This window comes from Capra hircus, chromosome 8 (assembly GCF_001704415.2).
Source record: "Capra hircus breed San Clemente chromosome 8, ASM170441v1, whole genome shotgun sequence".
In the NCBI taxonomy this organism is placed as follows: Eukaryota; Metazoa; Chordata; class Mammalia; order Artiodactyla; family Bovidae; genus Capra; species Capra hircus.
In genome coordinates, this window is record NC_030815.1 from 52,019,038 (window position 1) to 52,038,876 (window position 19,839).

Sequence of the window (19,839 nt, forward strand, 5' to 3'; positions counted from 1 at the left end):
TAGTTGATCTCGCACGAGTTTTTTTTCTTTTTTCTGCTTTGGTTCAGGTGTGGATGGATCAGAAGCAGGGGTCCAAGTGATACCAATACAAGTCATATTTCTAAATCTTGAGGTATTATTGATTGTGTTTTCTGTTACTACAACCCAACATTAGGCCTAGAACTTTTGAATAAATTTAGAACACAAAACAAGTACACGCCTTTTAGTGATATATTCCTGCTCACAGTGGGACTCACCACCTGTTGATCCCCTTGGAGTCTTCATTACCTGACAAAAGAAGATTGGTGCCCTTTGTTAAAAGTTCTGTTGAATCATTGTTGGCACACATAGGCTGCAGTCAGAGTAATGTTTTTCCCAATCTCTGCATGCTTTAAACACTTACAACCCAACATTAGGCCTAGAACTTTTGAATAAATTTAGAACACAAAACAAGTACACGCCTTTTAGTGATATATTCCTGCTCACAGTGGGACTCACCACCTGTTGATCCCCTTGGAGTCTTCATTACCTGACAAAAGAAGATTGGTGCCCTTTGTTGAAAGTTCTGTTGAATCATTGTTGGCACACATAGGCTGCAGTCAGAGTAATGTTTTTCCCAGTCTCTGCATGCTTTAAACACTTCTGCCACATCTTGGTTATTCTAACTCACAATAAATCCTTTTGCATAATTGCAGACTTATTTAGCATCTGTACAATGACATTCATTTTTGGCTACTTATTCCCATTTTTCTTTTACACAATCTTAGGAAACATAAAAAGAGACTGCTTTGGTCTCAGATTTTGGGTTGACTATTTAGTAAGTCGGATATTTGATGATGGTGATTGCTCACGCTGTTTCCTGATAGGTCTGGTCCACGTGATCTCTCATCATTGCATTAGATGGACTCACTCTTGTGTTTAAAGAAGACTGTCCTGTTTAGGGTCTTCCCAGGTGGTGCTAGTAGTAAAGAACCTACATGCCAATGCAGGAGACATAAGAGATGCAGGTTCAATCCCTGCATTGGAAAGATCTGGAAGAGGGCATGGCAACCCGTGCCAGCATTCTTGCCTGGAGAATCCCATGGACAGAGGAGCCTGGCGGGCTACAGTCCATGGGGTCGCAAAGAGTCAGATATGACTGAAGCAACTTAGCACACACATGCACATCCTGTTCAGAAACGGTTTTCATTATTTGCATTTGCTGTTGCTCCTCTTATTGATCTAGTCTCTTTCTGTAATAAGATGTGCATTGGTTGTTCTTTTTATCAGTTGTCCTTAAACTGCCTCTAATGATAGATCCATCTAGGGGTTTGAGGGAAAGGTGAGTTGTTATTTCTTTTTAATAAATGCAGGTGAATCAGTCATTTGGGTTTTAAAATTAGTTCTTATTTTTAAGGACCACCAAGTACAGATTTATTCACATGTTTGCAGAATTATCTGGGAAAACTCTTGGGGAGAGATTTTTTTTTTTTAATGCTTGCAGTTCCACTTAGACCCACTCCAGTGTTCTTGCCTGGAGAATCCCAGGGACGGGGGAGCCTGGTGGGCTGCCATCTATGGGATCGCATAGAGTCGGACATGACTGAAGTGACTTAGCCACAGAAACAGTTGCACTTAGACGTCCTATGAGGAGCACTAGACAGAATGTCTCTACCAGGATTTGTCCTACTTCTTCTAAACCTGTTGTTGGGCCCACGAAATACTTTGAACAGCTCAGAACAAAAATGCAGCACAAACACCAGGTAATGATAGTGTTGTTCCCCATCCTGTTTTTGCAGCTGGCCACTGGAAGTGTTTGGGATGAGGTTCAGCCGAGGCTCCCTAACTGGAGAGGAGTTACCTAACCAGGCTTTAAACCACATCAAAGTGTGAGTGTGTCAGGCAAGGCAACCGGTTCATAACAAATGTTGAGGAATGATAGGATGTTATGACATCTAGTATAAAATATTATTTTAGAAAAGGAATATGGCTTTTCCTAGCTCAGTATCTTTCTGTTTACCTTTGATAAAGTGTGGCAAAGTTAGGCCTTTGGAACCTGAAAACTCAATGCAGGCTCAAGAATCTCCTGAATTCAGTGGCAAATAAAACATAGCCAACTGGGTTGAGATTGACAGAGTGGAAACAAAATTGTGCGGCCATGAGGACAGGATGTGCCGTCTTTGGCTTCCTTACCCAGCTGTTAGAGAACCACCTGAAAACCCACTGTGTGTGCTTTGGTTTCAGCTTCATGGATCTATCTGTAGATGGTATTAAATAGCAATTGACTGCACACTCTGCAGCCGAGTGCAGCTGGTTGGAACTGTAGCTCTACCACAACCTACCTGTATGTATGTCCTTGAGTTACTATGTGGAACTCAGTCTCACTTTTGTCATCTGTGAAATGGGAATCAAAACTTTACCTCTATCATATGCTTTTTTAAGATTACACAGTACATGTACACATACAGCATTGAGTACCTGCCCCTGGCCAAGTGTTCAGTAAATGTTGGGTACTATTTTGAAGTCATCAAAGGTTGCAAAAATCCCTTACAGGGAAAGATGACACATACAGGACTCCTCAGAAAATCACGTAGTCTTGAAAGGTCATCACTAGTTAGCCACATTTTGCAGGCATTTATACATGTGACCTTTATGTGTATATTGTTGGCCAAGGGTAATTGTTAATGATTCTAAGAAGAAACCCAAGGGGTATGCGGCATAACTCTCGGTGGTGTTTCTTTTTTTTTTCCTGGTGGCCTACTATGAGATTGGTGGTCACTGGGCTCAGAGTTGAGAGGTACCACTCTTTTTCTCCAGGTTGGTTAGACTTTGGGCTTTTTTTATTGTTATTTGCCCTAAAGCTTTCGAGGCTTTGGCTGTGAGAGGCATGCTGGTTGTCAGAGGCCAGTGGAGTGTGAGTCCTGGGTAATTGGCAGAATAGGGTAAGTTTCAGGGGGCCCTCTGTTACTGTCAGGTACTGTGGTATTCACGGTACAGGGCAGCCTGCTTTAGCTCTGTATGTGGCTTATTCCATGTTTGATGACTTCTTCACTCCTACATCATCCCTGTGAGCATGAAACAAGTAGGTCATAAAATGTGACTCAGACTTTCTCATAAATAAGAGTTCTCTCAGGATACTAGTCACTTAACCTGTGGCTATTTCCCGAGCTGATCAATTACCCTCCCAGGTAGGAACACCACTGCTTCAAAAACACATTGGTTTCCCCTATTATCTTTCTCACTTTATTTTGGTGAAATTGAGGAAATTTTGAAATTAAATCATTTCTGAAGTTGTGCATTATCAAATGTCACAGTAAAATTATGTGAATGCCTCCTTATTTCCACGTGTAGTTTCAATTTCCTGAAGCTAATTTCTCCCTTCTAATTATGAGCACTCCAAGAAGAATTAGTTTTTGCAACTCAGCATGAGAGCAAGTAACTCTTATTTCTTCAGGCTGAATTGAATGCAGGAGACTTCCTGAATGTGCCTGAATACAAGTGCCTAAGGTAGAAGATAAGTGTTTCCTGTTCTGTTATTATTATTCTATTTTTAATGCTAAGGGTCACTGGGGAAATGATTTCCCAATGGTCAGAACTGTGTGCTTGATATTTCTAAAGGAATTTTACCCTGGTGATAGGTAACAAGAAAACTTGTGTGATTTCTTTTTTTTTATCCCCAGAAGGGCAACATTTATGTGAAAGTTTCAACTGTGTGTTAAATGTTATTTTAAAATTACAAGGTTGATTTAGATATATTTATCAAATCCAAGTGTACTTTTAGGTATCTTACTGTTTGCTCATGAAAAAAATAAAAGCATACATGTTCACTTAAGTGGATTTTGCTTTCCCATAAATAAGTAACTAGAATGTCTTTCCACACTGAACTTTTTGTTGTTCTTTTCGCCCCTCACCCAAATAACTAGACTGGAAAAGGGAAAGGAGAGTAACATTGCATTTCAGGCAGAACTAAAACATCTTATGTTGAGAGTAGTGTTCAGAATTATCCATGGACTCATTCTTCTAATTTTCCTGACTGTAACGCATTGAATGTACCAAGGGTTTTTGTTGTTGTTGTGTTTTTGTGGATTCAGTATTAGTTAGCTAAGAACCAAATATGCTAACTGTTTTAGAACCAGAATTCTTCTGCTTCCTGGGATCCGGCACACAACCTCCCTCCCTTTCTTGAGAGTTGTTGTACCTTGTCTGGTTCTAAAGTTGGTTCCTAACAAATATTGTATCAAGACAAAGCAAAAACAAGTCTGCTTTCATTGTTCTCATATCTTTAAAACTCATGTGCCTGGGTTTTAATTCCTTGGTGTAAGTTCTTTTGTTAATGCAGTCTTACAAAATAGTCGGGATCCTATCTTGTTCCCTATGGAAACCTTGGAAATGACAGTAATCTCTCTCTCTCATTTTTCATCTGAGAACATAACAAAAAGGTATAAGAACTCTGTAGTACTTTTCTATCCCCATCTCCTTTATTTTCAGATCATTAAATAGGAACTATGACTATTAATTTTAGCAAAATGATGTACTGTCTACCACTTCTAATGGCTTATTATGCACCAGGAACTAGGTTAAATACTTGGCATGACAGTTGACTCTTGAACAATATAGATTTGAACTGCACAGTTCTGTTTATATGCAGATTTTTTTTTCACTAATTGTGTACCACACAGCCTGCTGTTGGTTGGATATATGGATGCAGAACCATGGGTATGGAGACCCAGCTATAAGTTATATTCAGACTTTTGACTGTTCAGGGACTGGTACCCCTAACCTCCACATTGATCAAAGGGCAACCATACTTTGATTCAGTTGGTACAACAAAGTAGATGTTAGCATCCACATTCTAAGTGGGGAAACTGACTCTTTGAAAAGTCAATTTCACATAGATAGAAAATGAAGGAGCCAGAAAAAGGTCGCTGGGCCCCCTCTCATTAGGAGGCCACCCTCAAAAACATGGATGTGGTGAGTATGATAAGAAAATGTAGTATCAAGTGAAGCAGTGTGCAGTTTCATCAGTGAAAGTTAGCTGTAAAGATAGCGGGCTCTCTGTCTGCATGGAGACATACCAGAGTACATACATGCCCATATGAGGGGGTGCAGAGATTACCACCTGCCCCTGTCATATCTCAAGGGAGGTAGCGAGTCATTCTCTCTCCTCCTCCAAATGTTCTGACCCATCCCTTGCAAATATCCTTTCTAAAATGAAGGTGGTAGATGAGAAGCAAAGAAAATAACCACACAAGCTGCATGATAAGTTGCCATATTTCCAAGTTAGGAAAAGAAAAGAGTCATAGCTCACATTCAAGATTGAATTGAATAAGTATCCTGATTAGAATTTCTTGCAGGCACTGAGTCAAATGCTCTCTAGGAAATAACATGTTCTTTGAAAGAGAAGGAAAGACTGTGAATATGTACTCAGATTTGTTTTCTGTGTGTTTATTAGTTTTGTAGTTCTTTGATGAAAGTATCTTCCATTCAGTAGTGTCTGTGATCTTCTGTGCCAGCAGCCATAATATATATTCAATAATTTAATAACTGTTTATTGCAAATTAAAATCACTCCCATAGCTGTCTGTGCCTTGGTGCCCAGCGTTGGGCTCTGTACCACATCCTCTTTCCTTCAGAACACTGAAAATGGAGACTCAGTTTCAATTCAGACTTTTTTCATATCCCACACATCCATCCAGAATGGTTAACATTGCTAAGTTCTTTGTTAAATTACAAGTCTACTGCCTGGCTAAATAAGTGAACAAGCAATGTTCAAGAGCCCTTCAGTTTTGGCTTTAGCTTGGTGTAATTTTCTAACGATGATGCAAGATCCTGCACACAGGATGACAGGGCCAGAATTGGGAGCCTTTTTAAGGAAACTGAATATCCTCACCCTTTTAAAACCTTACATACTAGTATCACACTATTTCTCAAATTAAAGGTTACATTTTCTGCCTCCCTAAGACTAACGTCACCTCTCCAAGTGGAAAACAAGAGCGGCATTTGGCATTCGCTTATCCCAGACCCAAATCGCTGACCCTTTGTTTTTAGTACTTTGCCCTTTTGCTTTTGCTTTTTTAATTTGCTTGTGACTCTCTGCTTCCCCCATCTTTTTTTTTTTGGTACAATGATTCTTACCTTGTCTTTCCCCAGTCCGTTTCTGACCTGGAGAGACGTGCAGCATGTTATTGTCAGGACTTCCCGTGCAGGACATTTGAACGCTAATGACTGGAAAACCAATGCTGCTGGTTTTAAGGGTGAGAACTTCTTTCATCTTCTGTCACAGGCAAAATATTTTTATTTTCCCCCATTTTAAATGGAGAGCAGGAAACAGAACCCCTCCCCAGAAACTTTACATTTTGTACTGACACAGGAAGAGGTTGATCTCTTAGCAAAAAAATTAAAAAGGCAGATTCCTCTTTTAGAAAAAATTAAAACAACATATCTATGGCAGATTTCCTTGGCTTCCCATATCATAGGTCAGATTTTTTAAAGGTAACCATCTCCCAAGTATTGTCGACCTATGAGGCTCCTCGTTAGCTTACTATTTGCTGTCCTTGATTATCTGAGTGATATTTGTAACAATGAATTTAAAAATTCCTTACCTTCTGGAGTGATTACTTCCAGTTAATAACAGCTGGTATCTTTTGTTCCTTTGAGGGTAGCACTGTTAGTTGGTAGGCTATGCTTTCTATATATTTTGTTTTTGTTTTCCCCCAAACTTCCACAAATAGGAAAACAGGCCTAATTCTATGATATTACTTTACATAAACTAATAAATTCTTCTGAAGCATCATAATGCAGTCTTATGCAAGTGTACACAGGCTATAATAAGTGCTAACTGTTTTTCCCATGGCTGATAAGGATTATAGCTCCCTCAAACTATCTTACTAACAGTAACTATTTTGTTTGTTGTCATCCGTAACATATGCTATAATCAAAAGAAAATAATTATATAAAATGGATGTCCTACAGTTTAGTATCTTTACTCAGGTTTCAGATAACCTAAATTTTAAACCATTGATTTAAGTTATAACAAAGATTACTTTTTGTCATATCTGCAGACTTACATTTATTCCCAAATAATATTTGTATCATTATATATCCCTATAGATGAAAAACAGTATTCCATAACAGAAGGAAAAAATTGCAGTTCTGGTCCTCAGATCATTGGTAATAAGCTGAATAATCCTGGGCAAGTCCTTTAATTTTTCCAGGCCCTAACTTCCCCAGCTTAGTTTAGAAGCTAAATAATATTAACTACATAGAATATCTTATGTATGAAATCCATATATCCATAGTGTATTATACTCAATGTATATAAATATTCATGCCGAAAATGTAACGTGTAATTTTAAAAATTATTTGCAAGGAGCTTATTGGAGTCTCATGCTTCGCCAAAACCTTTCAATATGCCAGTTAACCAGTGCCATATAAGAGAGTTCTTTGACTAACATCTTCACTGAAGACTTCACTTTTAGAAAAGATAAAGACTAGCCCTCTTCTTTTGAGTATTATCAAATACCTTTCCATGCTTGTAAACTATTTAATGCAGCAGTGTTCAATGAGCTTTTAATTGAAAGCATTGTAAATACTAGTTGGGATCATATTTTCTGAAGCCCAAATCAAGACACAGTCCCAAAATAGTAAATGCTATGTGCAGCATAAAAAAAACATTTGAAAGTTCAGTTGTTCGAGAAAATCCAGGATGTAATTTGCCATATGTATGTTTCCTTTTGATTAGCTTCCACATGCTTCCAACCCCTACTATAAATTCAGGCAGTCAAGGGGTTGAGTTTGGGGAGCAAGATGAGGTGGGGGAAGGGATGAAAACATAACCTTGGTTGGTTCAACACTGCAATGAACTTCTTAGTAGAAGGTTCATAGACTAAGTACATTGACCTCCATGAAGCTGAGGAATCAACTTTAACCCAAATAAAAGTCTTAGTTTTACTTATTCCTTCTTGGCAACTTAAAAAGAGCAAATGGTTCTAATAAAAAACGCAACTCTTTTGAAAACCTCTGTTGGTTTTGGAGAGGGGGAAGCGGAGGCTTTAGAGTGAATCTCACCAGATCCAAACCTGAGTCTGAAGGGGGCTATCCACTGCTTCTGGCAGGGGGCAAAGAGCGTTTCACTATTGCACGTGGCAATATTTAGTATACTATTTCACTCTTCTCTTAGATTACTGCCAAGAGTAACAATTAAAGTTCGCTTTTTCATAGATGAATTACCCTGAATGGTCTGGACTCCCAGCGGAATTGTTTTGTAATTTTGTTGATGGTGAGCCCCATATTTCATCTAAACATGATCATAAGAAGAAGAATTTTTGACATTTTCTTCCCTTCTCTAAGCATTCTCATCCCCTCCCTAGAATCCCACAAATAAAAGCAATGAAGGCAGAGGCTAGCAGGAGAGGAGTCGTGCTCTGGCAGGCAAGGGTTGGGGAATGCAGGTCACTAGGACTGGATAAAGATGGGCTGACTTTATGGAATAAGAACTGAATGAACAAAAAATAGGGAAGGCTTGGAAAATGTTCATGCAATGAGAGCTCATATTTTAAATTAGGTCAGCCAGCTTTTGCAGGCCTTACTTAGAGGGAACACACGGCCAAGTGTTTCTCCTTAGGCAACAGAAGTTGCCTGCAAACAGAAGCCTGCAACCCTGGGTGTGCTCCCTTACCACTGGGCTTGGTCCTAATGCTGAGTGAGATGTAGGTACGAAACAAATCTGAAAACACCTGCACTTCCCTGGGCTTGCTCCTATGGCCTCATGTTGAGTGATTTAACTTGTATGAAGAGTAGGGTATTGGGTTTGTTTGTTTTTTTAATCACTAGAATTTCATAAACTGGTTGGCAGGTACTCTTCTGCAATGGGGCTGTCAGGATTAATGTCCAGATTTCCTCTTTCTCACCTGGTAAAGCAGACAGCTCAGTCTAGCAACCAGTTGGATTTGGGGGTCTCGCCATCAATAGACTTGATAGTCAGTTCTCACTGGTAACTTGGGAGAAGCCAGCACCCTACAGATCAGTCTTTCCCCAAACCCTGCCAAGTGCCTTTCATACAGCATCCTTACATATCTTTGAACCTACCCACGTGTGGTCCATCTAAATTAGAGAACAGACCCAGATACTATCAGATCTAGACTGATGTGGGTCTCTGTTCAAGGCGGACTTGATCCACTCTTACCTACATGTGTTATGGGCCTGGATTCCTAGCCCCTGGAAGGACATTCCTTCCAGAATCAACTGCTGGCTTCCATTAACTGGCATGGACAGATTGCATTCAGGCAAGGAAGTTGCCTAGGGAGGACTGACTCCTCTGTGCGTTTCTCTGAGAACAGAGTTACAGATAAGCTGGATGCAGAGAACTTTCTTCCCCTTTCTCTGCACTCTCCTTACAGTGAGATCAATTTATAAACAGTCCTGCCGTGAGATCCGTTCACAGTGAAGGCAGCCCCAAACCTGGAAGCCACTCATCAACATTTTTATGTTATGGTAGCTTAACTTTTAACAATGTTAACTGAACTAAGATGATTCTATCTTGCTGCTTATTTATAATAATAATAATAATCTAATATAGATAAAATACCTTTTGTAGAAGATCTGTTTTTTAAAATAAACATAATTCAAGGAATACATACCTATGAAAACTAACTGGATGTTGTTTTGATATGTTCCTCCTGTGAATAATCCTACCTAAGTTTCAGATAATACCTTTTGATTTTAAACCTCTTCCAAGATAGTTTAATAATAAATGGAATAAATATGATGCATCTATCAAATAATCTGAGATTATGCATGAAAATAGGAAAGTATTTGCATGAAACCACATCAACAGATGTGTTATCTGCCACTAGAGAACTAAAATCCAAATTCCAGTATCTTTGCTACTGACCAACATTTACAATGCCTGGAGACAACTTTGGCATTCAATTATTTGTTTGGGAGTTTCTTTAGTATTGCTTTCTCCTTTTTTCCCTTTGCTCTTATGAAATGTCTTTTCTATTTTTTTTTCTTTCTGCTCTTTTTAATAACCCCCTCGTGCTCCTTAAAATGTGCAAATCAACCATTGAAGTGAGGGTTTTGCCATCTGGGTGATTTTCTTCAAGGAATTTAATTTACGTAGTCTCCTGATTTGGCAACCTGCTCCAGTACCCTTGCCTGGAAAATCCGATGGACAGAGAAACCTGTTAGGCTACAGTCCATGGGGTCGCAAAGAGTCGGACACGACTGAGCGACTTCACTTTCTTTCTTTTCCTGATTTACTTATTCACAAATATTTCCTGCACACTGTCAGCAGGCCAGCCCAACACATGATGAAGCACACCCAAAGAGCAGACGCAGAAGGAAATGTCCAGGTCCTATGACTTTGCCTCCTGTGATCTGGCTGCAGTGTGATTTACCTACAGAAACAGAAGTTTACGCTGTAATTTTTTCTCCCTCCAGTCAAATCCAATCAGTCTTTCAGGCTCATGTTTATAAAAGTGTCAGTGATCCTTCTCTCACCATCTAAAATGCAGCCCAGCCTGAGCAGCAGAAGGCTAATGAAAGAATCTCTCCTGTGGCATGCCACATACATTTTGACGAGTTCTGTTTTTACAAAGAAGGTGTATGGATCCTAGGGCCCTAGAGAGGGCTTGCTTGAATTCTGCATTCTTCTAGAATCCATGGCTCAGGGCCTTTCAGGAAGAACCCCTCCCTCTTTCTGCTTAAATTTGAGGACCCTACCTATTTCCTACCCATCTCTTCCCCCAGTCTCCTGGGCTGTGCTCACTGAATCTTTCCCCCGCGTCCATAAGGCTGGTTTGCTGATGCAGCTATGAGAAGTCTAATTGAATGCATGCAACATCAATGCTATAGTTTTTTTTTTCAAAGTGTCTGTATTTCGATATGATAACTTGATATTATACAGTTAAACTCTCTTAAATCTAGGAACAGGAATAGACGTCAGATAATAAATTAGGAACTTCTGTCATCTTTACTAGGCGAAAGAAAGAAAAAAATGTCATTGAAAATCAAAATGACAACTAAGTGAGCGAGGTTACCACGCCTTCCATTTCACTGCCCTCCCAGACTATGTAAGTCTCTTTATTTCTACCAGCATGTTGCTGAAACCTCCTCATCCCCCACTGACTCTTTCTTTGACCACAACTAAACTACTAGATTTTTAAATTTTTATTTCTAACTGATTTCCCACTGGGGAAAACAATTGACAGTCTAACATGACTTCTTAGCCTCAAAGGCCCTTAACTTTTAATAACCTTTATTACTTTTAATTGCCATCATTTTATTTCTACTGGTAGGGCTAGTAATTTTAAGATGTTCCAATATATTTTTAATACCTACTTGTCTTGCTTTCAGTTTGTAACACTTATTTAAAAAGAATTTAGAAGTGCTGAAACCATTAAGCATGCCATGTGTTGATTTGAAACGAAAGGTTTTGAAATGTGTGGGTTTTTTTTTTTTTTTGCGTATATAAATGATATCTGATGTGTTACCATTTGAAAGAGTAAAGCTATATTGTTATCATATTATTTCACTGTACAAATAACATTTTATCTTTGCCACCTAGCATGCTGATGTGATGTTGGTAGCTATGTTTAAAGTCCATAATGTACCTTAATTGGAAATGTGCACATCAAGTTTTCAAAAAAAGGTCAAAGTGAAATGTTATTCATCTGGTCAGTGTCGAGAGGGGGGGATATTCAAGTCAGATGCTTGACTTCGGTCCCAATCCTGTTTTCAGAAATAAAGCATTTAGTTCTTTTAAAATGCCGAGAGGTATATAAATACATTTGATCCTACCTAATAAAATTTGCTCCCTAGAAATGCTACCTGAGTTTCTTTCACGATTCTGAGTTTTATTCCATTGTACTCTATGAACTCGTATTTATTTAATATATTAACTTAAAACCTTTCATTTTGCATTTATTGATCATTGAATATATGAGCTTACCTTCTTGCTCATTTATAAAAAAGATATGAATCACACATAATTTAGGGATTTTACTTTTATTCTTTTGTCTCTCGGATGATGTACCTAAATATCTACCTGGGAACAGCAATATAGGACCCCTGACAGCCATCTGCCTGATCACTGCTCAATCTGGAGTCTTGTATTCACAGTGCTCACTTGCCCCATCAGAGTGTTCTATTCATACATACTAAATATGTGAGATTTAAAAATATTTTCTGCTAATGAAAATGCAAACAAAATGTTGTTTTCTCATTGCTGGTCTTTGAATGGTAGTGTTAGGTTTGTTAGACTTTGGGGATAATTTTGTTTTATACCCCTGCACACAGAAGTTTTAAATGTATGTGGTTTCACACTTAAAATCCTTCTTCAAAATAGAATTAAAATGATGGTTGTACTACATGACTGTTTCCTCTTTACCAGATATAATTAGTTAATGAAGGGAATTATGTTTAGAGTAGTTTTGTGGTTTTGCCACAGTCTTAAGAACCTTATTCTAGTAGAGAGTCTGTTATTGATATTTTCTTTGGCCTTTGAAGAAACCAATTAAAGTTTTTGTATCTTGGGTTTTTAGAATGTGGGTAACAAAATACCAAACATAATGAGAAGGCTGAGTTGAATGAAAAGTGCTTTGAAATTGGAAAATACCAAACATAAAAAGAGCCTTGACAAAGATAAGACTCTTCAAGTGTATTTTCATATGTCACAGCTTTCTACTGCAAAATAAGGATAAAGATACAGAACTACGTTGTGAATTCGAATCCTGTTTTAGGGGTGAAGTTAATTAAATTATCTGAGTCAGCAAGACAAAATGCATTAAGGCTTTTGTAATGAAATTAGCACAATAGGTCTTCCTTTTATTCCGTAATTGCATATCAATGACTATACTATAATCATATATAAACACAGCTCTACTGTTTTGCAAATTAATTTTCATGTTTAAATATCACCTTGACGTCAACCTACTAAATCCTGAAAATTTGTTGTAGCATAGGAACTAATGACAGAAATCTGAACTAATTCTAGTTATAAATGTCCTGTCAACTCTTTAGCCATTAATGTACAGTATAAAAGCTACAAGCATAAGATTTGATTTTTTAACAATATGCAAAATTTGTATACTTAAGAGACAGTTGTTGTCTCTTTTTGTGTTATCACCTGATGAAACCCAATTTTGCTAATTCCAATCAGGCTGGACTTAGGTATTTTTAAAACTCTTCTTTCAGCAAATGAGTTTGGCTATCCTTCATGTTAACAAAGCTTAATATTTTGTGGTTACAATTGATATTTTAGACAAAGATAAAAATCATCAAGCTGTAAACTTGGTAATTACAGGGAGTGATCAACCAGGGCCAGTGCTATTTCAGACCAAAAGTGTGTTGTTAACCATGAAGTAAGGAAATGGATTCATATGAATCACTAATAATTGGATTCTGAATCCAGTTCTAAAATAAGATGCCTGAAAGACTTAAGCCAAGGCTGTCTTATCGAAAAACACTTAGCTACACATACATGCACATTCTCTTACAGAGATTTTTAAAATTCAACAGTGATTTTCTTATGTTAATTTAAAACAAAAAAAAAAACTCACTTAGCATAGTAGTTTGGAGCATGGGCTCCAAAGTCAAATAACCTGGGATTGAATCCCAGCTTTATAAACAAATAAACAGTACATCTGGAAATCCGCATACATTCTTAACTTTATTGGAGTGAGTTTACATATTATAAGAAGTACTATTTTAAATGTATAGATGTATACATCTATATAACCATCACCACAGCCAAGGTGTAAAACATTCCCATCACCCCAAAAATTTCTTTTGCATTCTTTCTTATACCCCCCACCTCCTCAATCCCACCCTGTGCAACCAGATATATTTGCTATTACTATAGATTAGATTGTCTTTTGTAGACTTTCATACAGATAGGATTATTTGAAACTGGCTTCTTTCTCTCCATATATTTTTTTGAGGTTCATCCATATCATTAAGTATATGAGGGGTTTATTCTATTTATTACTGACCTATATTCTATTGTAAGAATGTACCACAATTTGTATTATCATTCACTATTTCATAGATGATTTTAATTTTTATTTTTTATTGGGATATATTTGATCTATAATATTATGCAAACACCAGGTATATGACATAGTGATTCACAACTTTTAAAAGTTGTACTCCATTTATAGTTATAAAATATTGGCTATATTCCCTGTGTTGTACAATATAGCTTATTTATTTTGTATGTAGTATCTCACCTCTTCCTGTTTCCCTCTCCCCACTGATAGCTGTGAGTTTGTTCTCTGTATCTGTGAATGTTTCTTTTTTGTGATATCCACTAGTTTGTTTTAGTTTTTAAGTTCTACATATATGTGGTATCACACCGTATTTGTCTTTCTCTCTAACTTATTTTACTTGCATAATTCCCTCCTGGTCCATCCATATTGTTGCAAATGCAAACTTCTATGCTTTTTTACGGCTGAGTAGTGTTCTGTTGTGTATATATACCATGTCTACTTAATCTATTCATCTGTTGATGGACCCTTAGGTTGCTTCCATATCTTACTAATTATAAATAATGTTACTGTGAACATTGGGGTGCATGTACCTTTCCAAATTAGTGCTTTGGTTTCTTTGGATATGTACTCAAGGGTGGAATTAGTGGATCATGTGGTTCTCGTTTCAGTTTTTTTGAGAAACCTCCATACTCTTCTCCATAGTGGCTACACCAATTTACATTTCTGCTAACAGTGCACGAAGATTCCCCTTTCCATGGATAATTTTACTGTTTCTCATTTGGGGGTGTTTTGAGTAAAGCTGGTATGAATATTCATGGACAAGCTTCTGTGTGGACAAATTACAACTTTTTAAACTTTACATACTAGGCAAAAGACCTAATTTAAGGAGAGACTTTGAGGAGTAAGGGGATGGTCCAAAAGACTAACCAGATGTAAAGAACATTTCAGGCCAGGTATATAGCACATGCTAAGACTCTATCAAGGAAAAGCTGGAAGACCATTCATCCTAGCTACAGTGTGTGGCAAAGGGAATAAGAAGGAAAACAGTACCATATACAGAGTTGAGCACAGCTCTTCCTTCTTGGTAGACACTCAGGGAACTTGATCATCTACATGTTATGCATCTTTCTCATACAACATTTAATATTGAATTAATAAATGGTTAATATTGGTAGAAATTTGTAGGATAAAAATGGAGCATGCATTTTATATATATATGTATATATATGCACACACACACGCACACAGAATGTAGCTTAGGAATGAAACTAGCTCTACTCTCCCTTGCAAATATGCCTTTCACTACTATATTCACATATTTCTTGTAATTCTGCCCCCCTCTCTGTAGTCTATTTTATCTGATTTGGGTTCTTGTTTCCATTTGCCAAGATTTTAGTTGATGGTTCTGGATGAAGGATTAATTTCCTTATTTGTGTTCTCTGCTTTTCTGGAAGACTACTTGGATTTCAAGAAACAATAGGTAGACTCAGAAGTTTTGGAAAAAAGCATAATCTGCTGATCATGAGTGATTTGAGTTAATAGTATGTATATAACCTAGATGAGAGGCATAGATGAGTATAAAGAGACTGTTGAACTCTCAGTTTGAGAGCTACTCCTGGGAACCAAAACTTGTATGAAATAGTTTATAAAGCAGTTAGTTTAAATAGATGCATTATTTTTTCTTTGTATCTCTTGGAGGATTTGGGGATTAAAACTGGAGGAAACAGCTGTGCTAAAAGCATTGGTCAGGATAAGGGAGGAGAGAGCGAGCCCAGTATGCAAAAAGGGTAGGTGTCATGTGATGAGAGAAGTAATTTAAAAGAAACTGAAGACAAAGCTACCTGAATCTTAGAGTAAAAAGTTCTTATTTGATTTGAAAAACATTTTGGAGCCACTGCAGTGATTTGAGAAAGTGAGCTGGATAACAGTAATGACTTTCAAGAAAGTCAGTTCCAGTTGCTTTGATGTCAAAGTTTTCTTTTTTAAGCTGATTGTGTAAATCTGTGGGTCCTATAATATGTGCTGCCAAATGACATGGACAGAAGAAACTGACTTGCTACAATGGGTGAAAATGCTCTTGCCATGATGTTTTCTCTCATGTTAGCATGCAATTGTACATTCCTCACCTCAAAGGTTGTGACATTCAGTGGAATTTTTTATCATCTCTTGGTCTCCTAAATGAGGAGAGTTATACAGGTGGTATGTATAATCATCTTTGCTAAATTCTTTTTTTTTAAGTAAAGACAAAGAAATGCTTTTAGAAATGGCTCTTTAATAAACCCAGGGCAAAGGGTGTGGTGAAGAGACTGCTTCTTGAAAAGTGTCAGGCCAAAACCTGTACTTTAAGAAGACTTCACAAATTTCCTTCAAACCAGTCTTTTTGTTGCTTATTATTGTTCACCATGACCTTCAGAAAGCCACTTAACTTCCAATATTTGAATTATTTTCACATAGAGCTGTAGTCTTTGAATTTGCCATGTCAGTTTGCAGACATTTAAAGAAAGCCAGTGACACAATTCTGGTTAGCTTCTGGAGTCACTGTGAGACTCTTGCAGGTAAAGTGACAGATTCATTTACAGTTTATAAGTGACTTTTTCCCTTTCTTAAGTTTTACATTAGTATTCTTTTTCTTAGCTGTGAAGCAAACTTAGAATCATCTGTAGTCCTAGGAAGCTGCATACATTTTTTGAGCCTGCCAGAGGCTATGGTGTCAATGCTTTCTTAATATACTCTATGGGATGGTTTTGTCTGGAAATCCTTTGCTTTTCTTTATATGTTTTGCCCTCAGAATTGTCTTTAGAACCAAGGTAAAAGATATGTGTCCAGCTTTGTTCCAGAGTTCAATATTGTGCATCTTACAAGCCTAAACCTTGCACTAAACTCCAGCTACATATGACTAAACAATCAGAGGATATACCTAAAAATGCATGATGTCTACGATTACATGTTAGGGTGTAGCATAGTTTTTTGTACAGATTATTTAACTGAACTAGGGAATCAAATAAGGAAATTGAGTGGAGATTGAAATCTAGCCTATAATGGACTCAACAAGTCATGTGCCCCAGAGTGGGATGTTGTTGTTTAGTTGCAAAGGTGTGTCTGACTCTTTTGTATCCCACCAGGCTCCTCTCTGCATGGGATTTTCCAGGCAAGAATACTGGAGTGGGTTTTCACTTCCTTCTCCAGGGGACCTTTCTGATCCAGGGATCAAACCTGTGTCTCCTGCATCGACAGGTGGATGCTTTACCACTGAGCCAGTGGGAAAGCCCCCAGAGTGGGATGACGTTCCCGTAAAGCAAGAGGCATCTAATTCACAGGAGTCCCATGTAGGCAACCATGTTGCATGAAATTTGGTTGTAATTTCTCCCACAATTGTCAAAAAGGCATGGGTATCTTTCAAAAGGTATCTCTCCAGAGATGGTTTTGATCATTTTAACCTTCATCTATTGCTTCAAGCTTGACATTCACAGGACCTTCATTTGCAACGTTATTGCAGTCAGATAGAGTTTCCCAATATCTTTTTCATCATCCCCAGCTTCTAGACATAGTTTGATGTAAAATCTTAGAATTTTAAATGAATGAGTTTAAGCACAAATCTATTTTTCTCTTCTTATTCTTTCTCCATTCTGCCTGATTCTTTGACCAAAAATGATTGAAGCTTCATGCATTCAAATGTATGCTTATTTCATGTGGAGTCAGTAGGAGACTCTTATGTGGGGTGATTAAAAATTGACATATGCAGGATACATGAGCACAGGCAGAAGGCAGTGGCGAAAAAGCTATATGAGATGCTTTCATGATTATCAACAAGCTGTCTTATAAGGTACTCCCAAACAGACCTTTTCTACAAAGGAATAGAGCTTTAAATGTGAGAGAGAGAGAGAGAGATGTGATGGAGGTACACAGGAGGAACTCTGTCATTGAAATTAGTCCTTGCCTATCAGTTTTGGACTGTGGCATCAGCTTTCTCAGAACAGACTACGGCACCAATTCCCTGACCCCCATGAGGGACAGGAGGCTCTAACTTGCTGTGACCACGCTGAGACCATGCCAAATGGGCAGTGTTCCAGCTGTGAAGATTGGTTCAAGATCAATGTACATGCTGTGCCATGCTAAGTTGCTTCAGTTGTGTCTGACTCTGTTGAGACCCTATGGACTTCCCGCCAGATTCCTCTGTCTGTGGGATTCTCCAGGCAAGAATACTGGAGTGGATTGCCATGCCCTCCTCCAGAGGATCTTCCTGACCCAAGGATTGAACCCATATCTCTTAAGTCTCCTGCATTGTCAGGCGGGTTCTTTACCACTTGCACTGCATAGAAAGCCCTCAAGATCAATAAGTTAAGCCAAATGAACGAGAGGAAAGGGGGCCTTATTACATCTTTTTAAACTTTAGTAAAGATGGTTTTGCCTATCCTTTTTTTCTACCCATGGAGATCTTTATATCCATGCTAGTGTCTACAATATAAACCAGACCCAAGGATTCAAAAAGAAATCCTGAAAATTAATCCCTCGCTAGTTTTATGCGTAACTTCCTAGGGCCACTGCATCTAGGAAGATACAGTTACACACACCAGGCGTTCACTTTGTGGAATCCATCTGGATACATCTTCTGTGACATAAATAGATCCAGACTTTTTTTCTTAGAATCTCAGTTCAACTCTTTACACATGTTCACATCTTGCTAGCCTTAGGCATTTCAAAGCAATTAAACTTCCATCACACATCCCAGTAATAGTTTCAACAGGCTTCATTTTATGATGTTCTACCAGAAGCCATGGTACACCCTGAAGTTTCCAGAGTCATCTTTGAAAGAGCCAAAAAAAGAGGGTATTGTGATCACTGCTGGATGTTAACAAATGGGAAGCTGCTCTTTGCCACCCAGTGCCATTTGTTCATCTGTGCATGCCTAGTTAGCTGTAATAAAAAAAAAAATGGCCTCAGCATGAATATAAAATAAAGTAACTTTGCCATATTAATAATATTTTCTCACTCAGGAAAAACGCCTGATAGAAATGACTGAAGAAGGTCATTTCTCAGCAAGAATAAGGGCTCTGGGCCAGTTAACTTTTCTTCCAAACTTCACATATATCTTTTTCTGCACATACTATTTTAATGAGTTTTGAAGAAGAGAGCCGTTTTTAATGCAGTTGATTTGCAGAAAGCAGAGAGGATAAAAATGTTCCAGTGTTCATTTGTGATGTATAGATAAAATCCCAAAATGTCCCCCCCCAACCTTTGTTGTCTTATTCTGAGAATTTATGATTGATTTGAGTACTTTCATTGAAAGAAATACTATGTGTCTTTTGTATAATGGTGATCACTGAGTATGTATATAATAGATGAAGATTTTGAATACTTGGGATCAAGTCCCAGTGAGTTTAAGAGTTTTGTTTTTGTTTTTTTTTAATGTTCATGAGACTTAGTATTTTCAACTGTGAATTGTGAATAATCAGTTTAGTTCAGTTGCTCGGTCGTATCCGACTCTTTGCGACCCCATGAATTGCAGCACGCCAGGCCTCCATGTCCATCACCAACTCCCAGAGTTCACTCAGACTCACGTCCATGGAGTCAGTGATGCCATCCAGCCATCTCATCCTCGGTCGTCCCATTCTCCTCCTGCCCCCAATCCCTCCCAGCATCAGAGTCTTTTCCAATGAGTCAACTCTTCGCATGAGGTGGCTAAAGTACTGGAGTTTCAGCTTTAGCATCATTCCTTCCAAAGAAATCCCAGGGTTGATCTCCTTCAGAATGGACTGGTTGGATGTCCTTGTAGTCCAAGGGACTCTCAAGAGTCTTCTCCAACACCACAGTTCAAAAGCATCAATTCTTCAGTTCTCAGCCTTCTTCACAGTCCAACTCTCACATCCATACATGACCACAGGAAAAACCAT

The 19,839-nt window shown here is 38.1% G+C and overlaps 1 protein-coding gene across 3 annotated transcripts in view; it reads left to right on the forward strand.

Annotated features, from left to right (window-relative positions):
• PCSK5 (proprotein convertase subtilisin/kexin type 5) overlaps window positions 1-19,839 on the forward strand; it is a 505,527-nt gene that overhangs the window by 265,411 nt on the left and 220,277 nt on the right. For all 3 annotated transcript variants that reach the window (XM_005683789.3, XM_013965990.2, XM_005683788.3), the window contains exon 10: window positions 6,108-6,211. In XM_005683789.3, coding sequence (XP_005683846.1) covers window positions 6,108-6,211 — 104 coding nt within the window. The remainder of the gene's footprint in view (window positions 1-6,107; window positions 6,212-19,839) is intronic.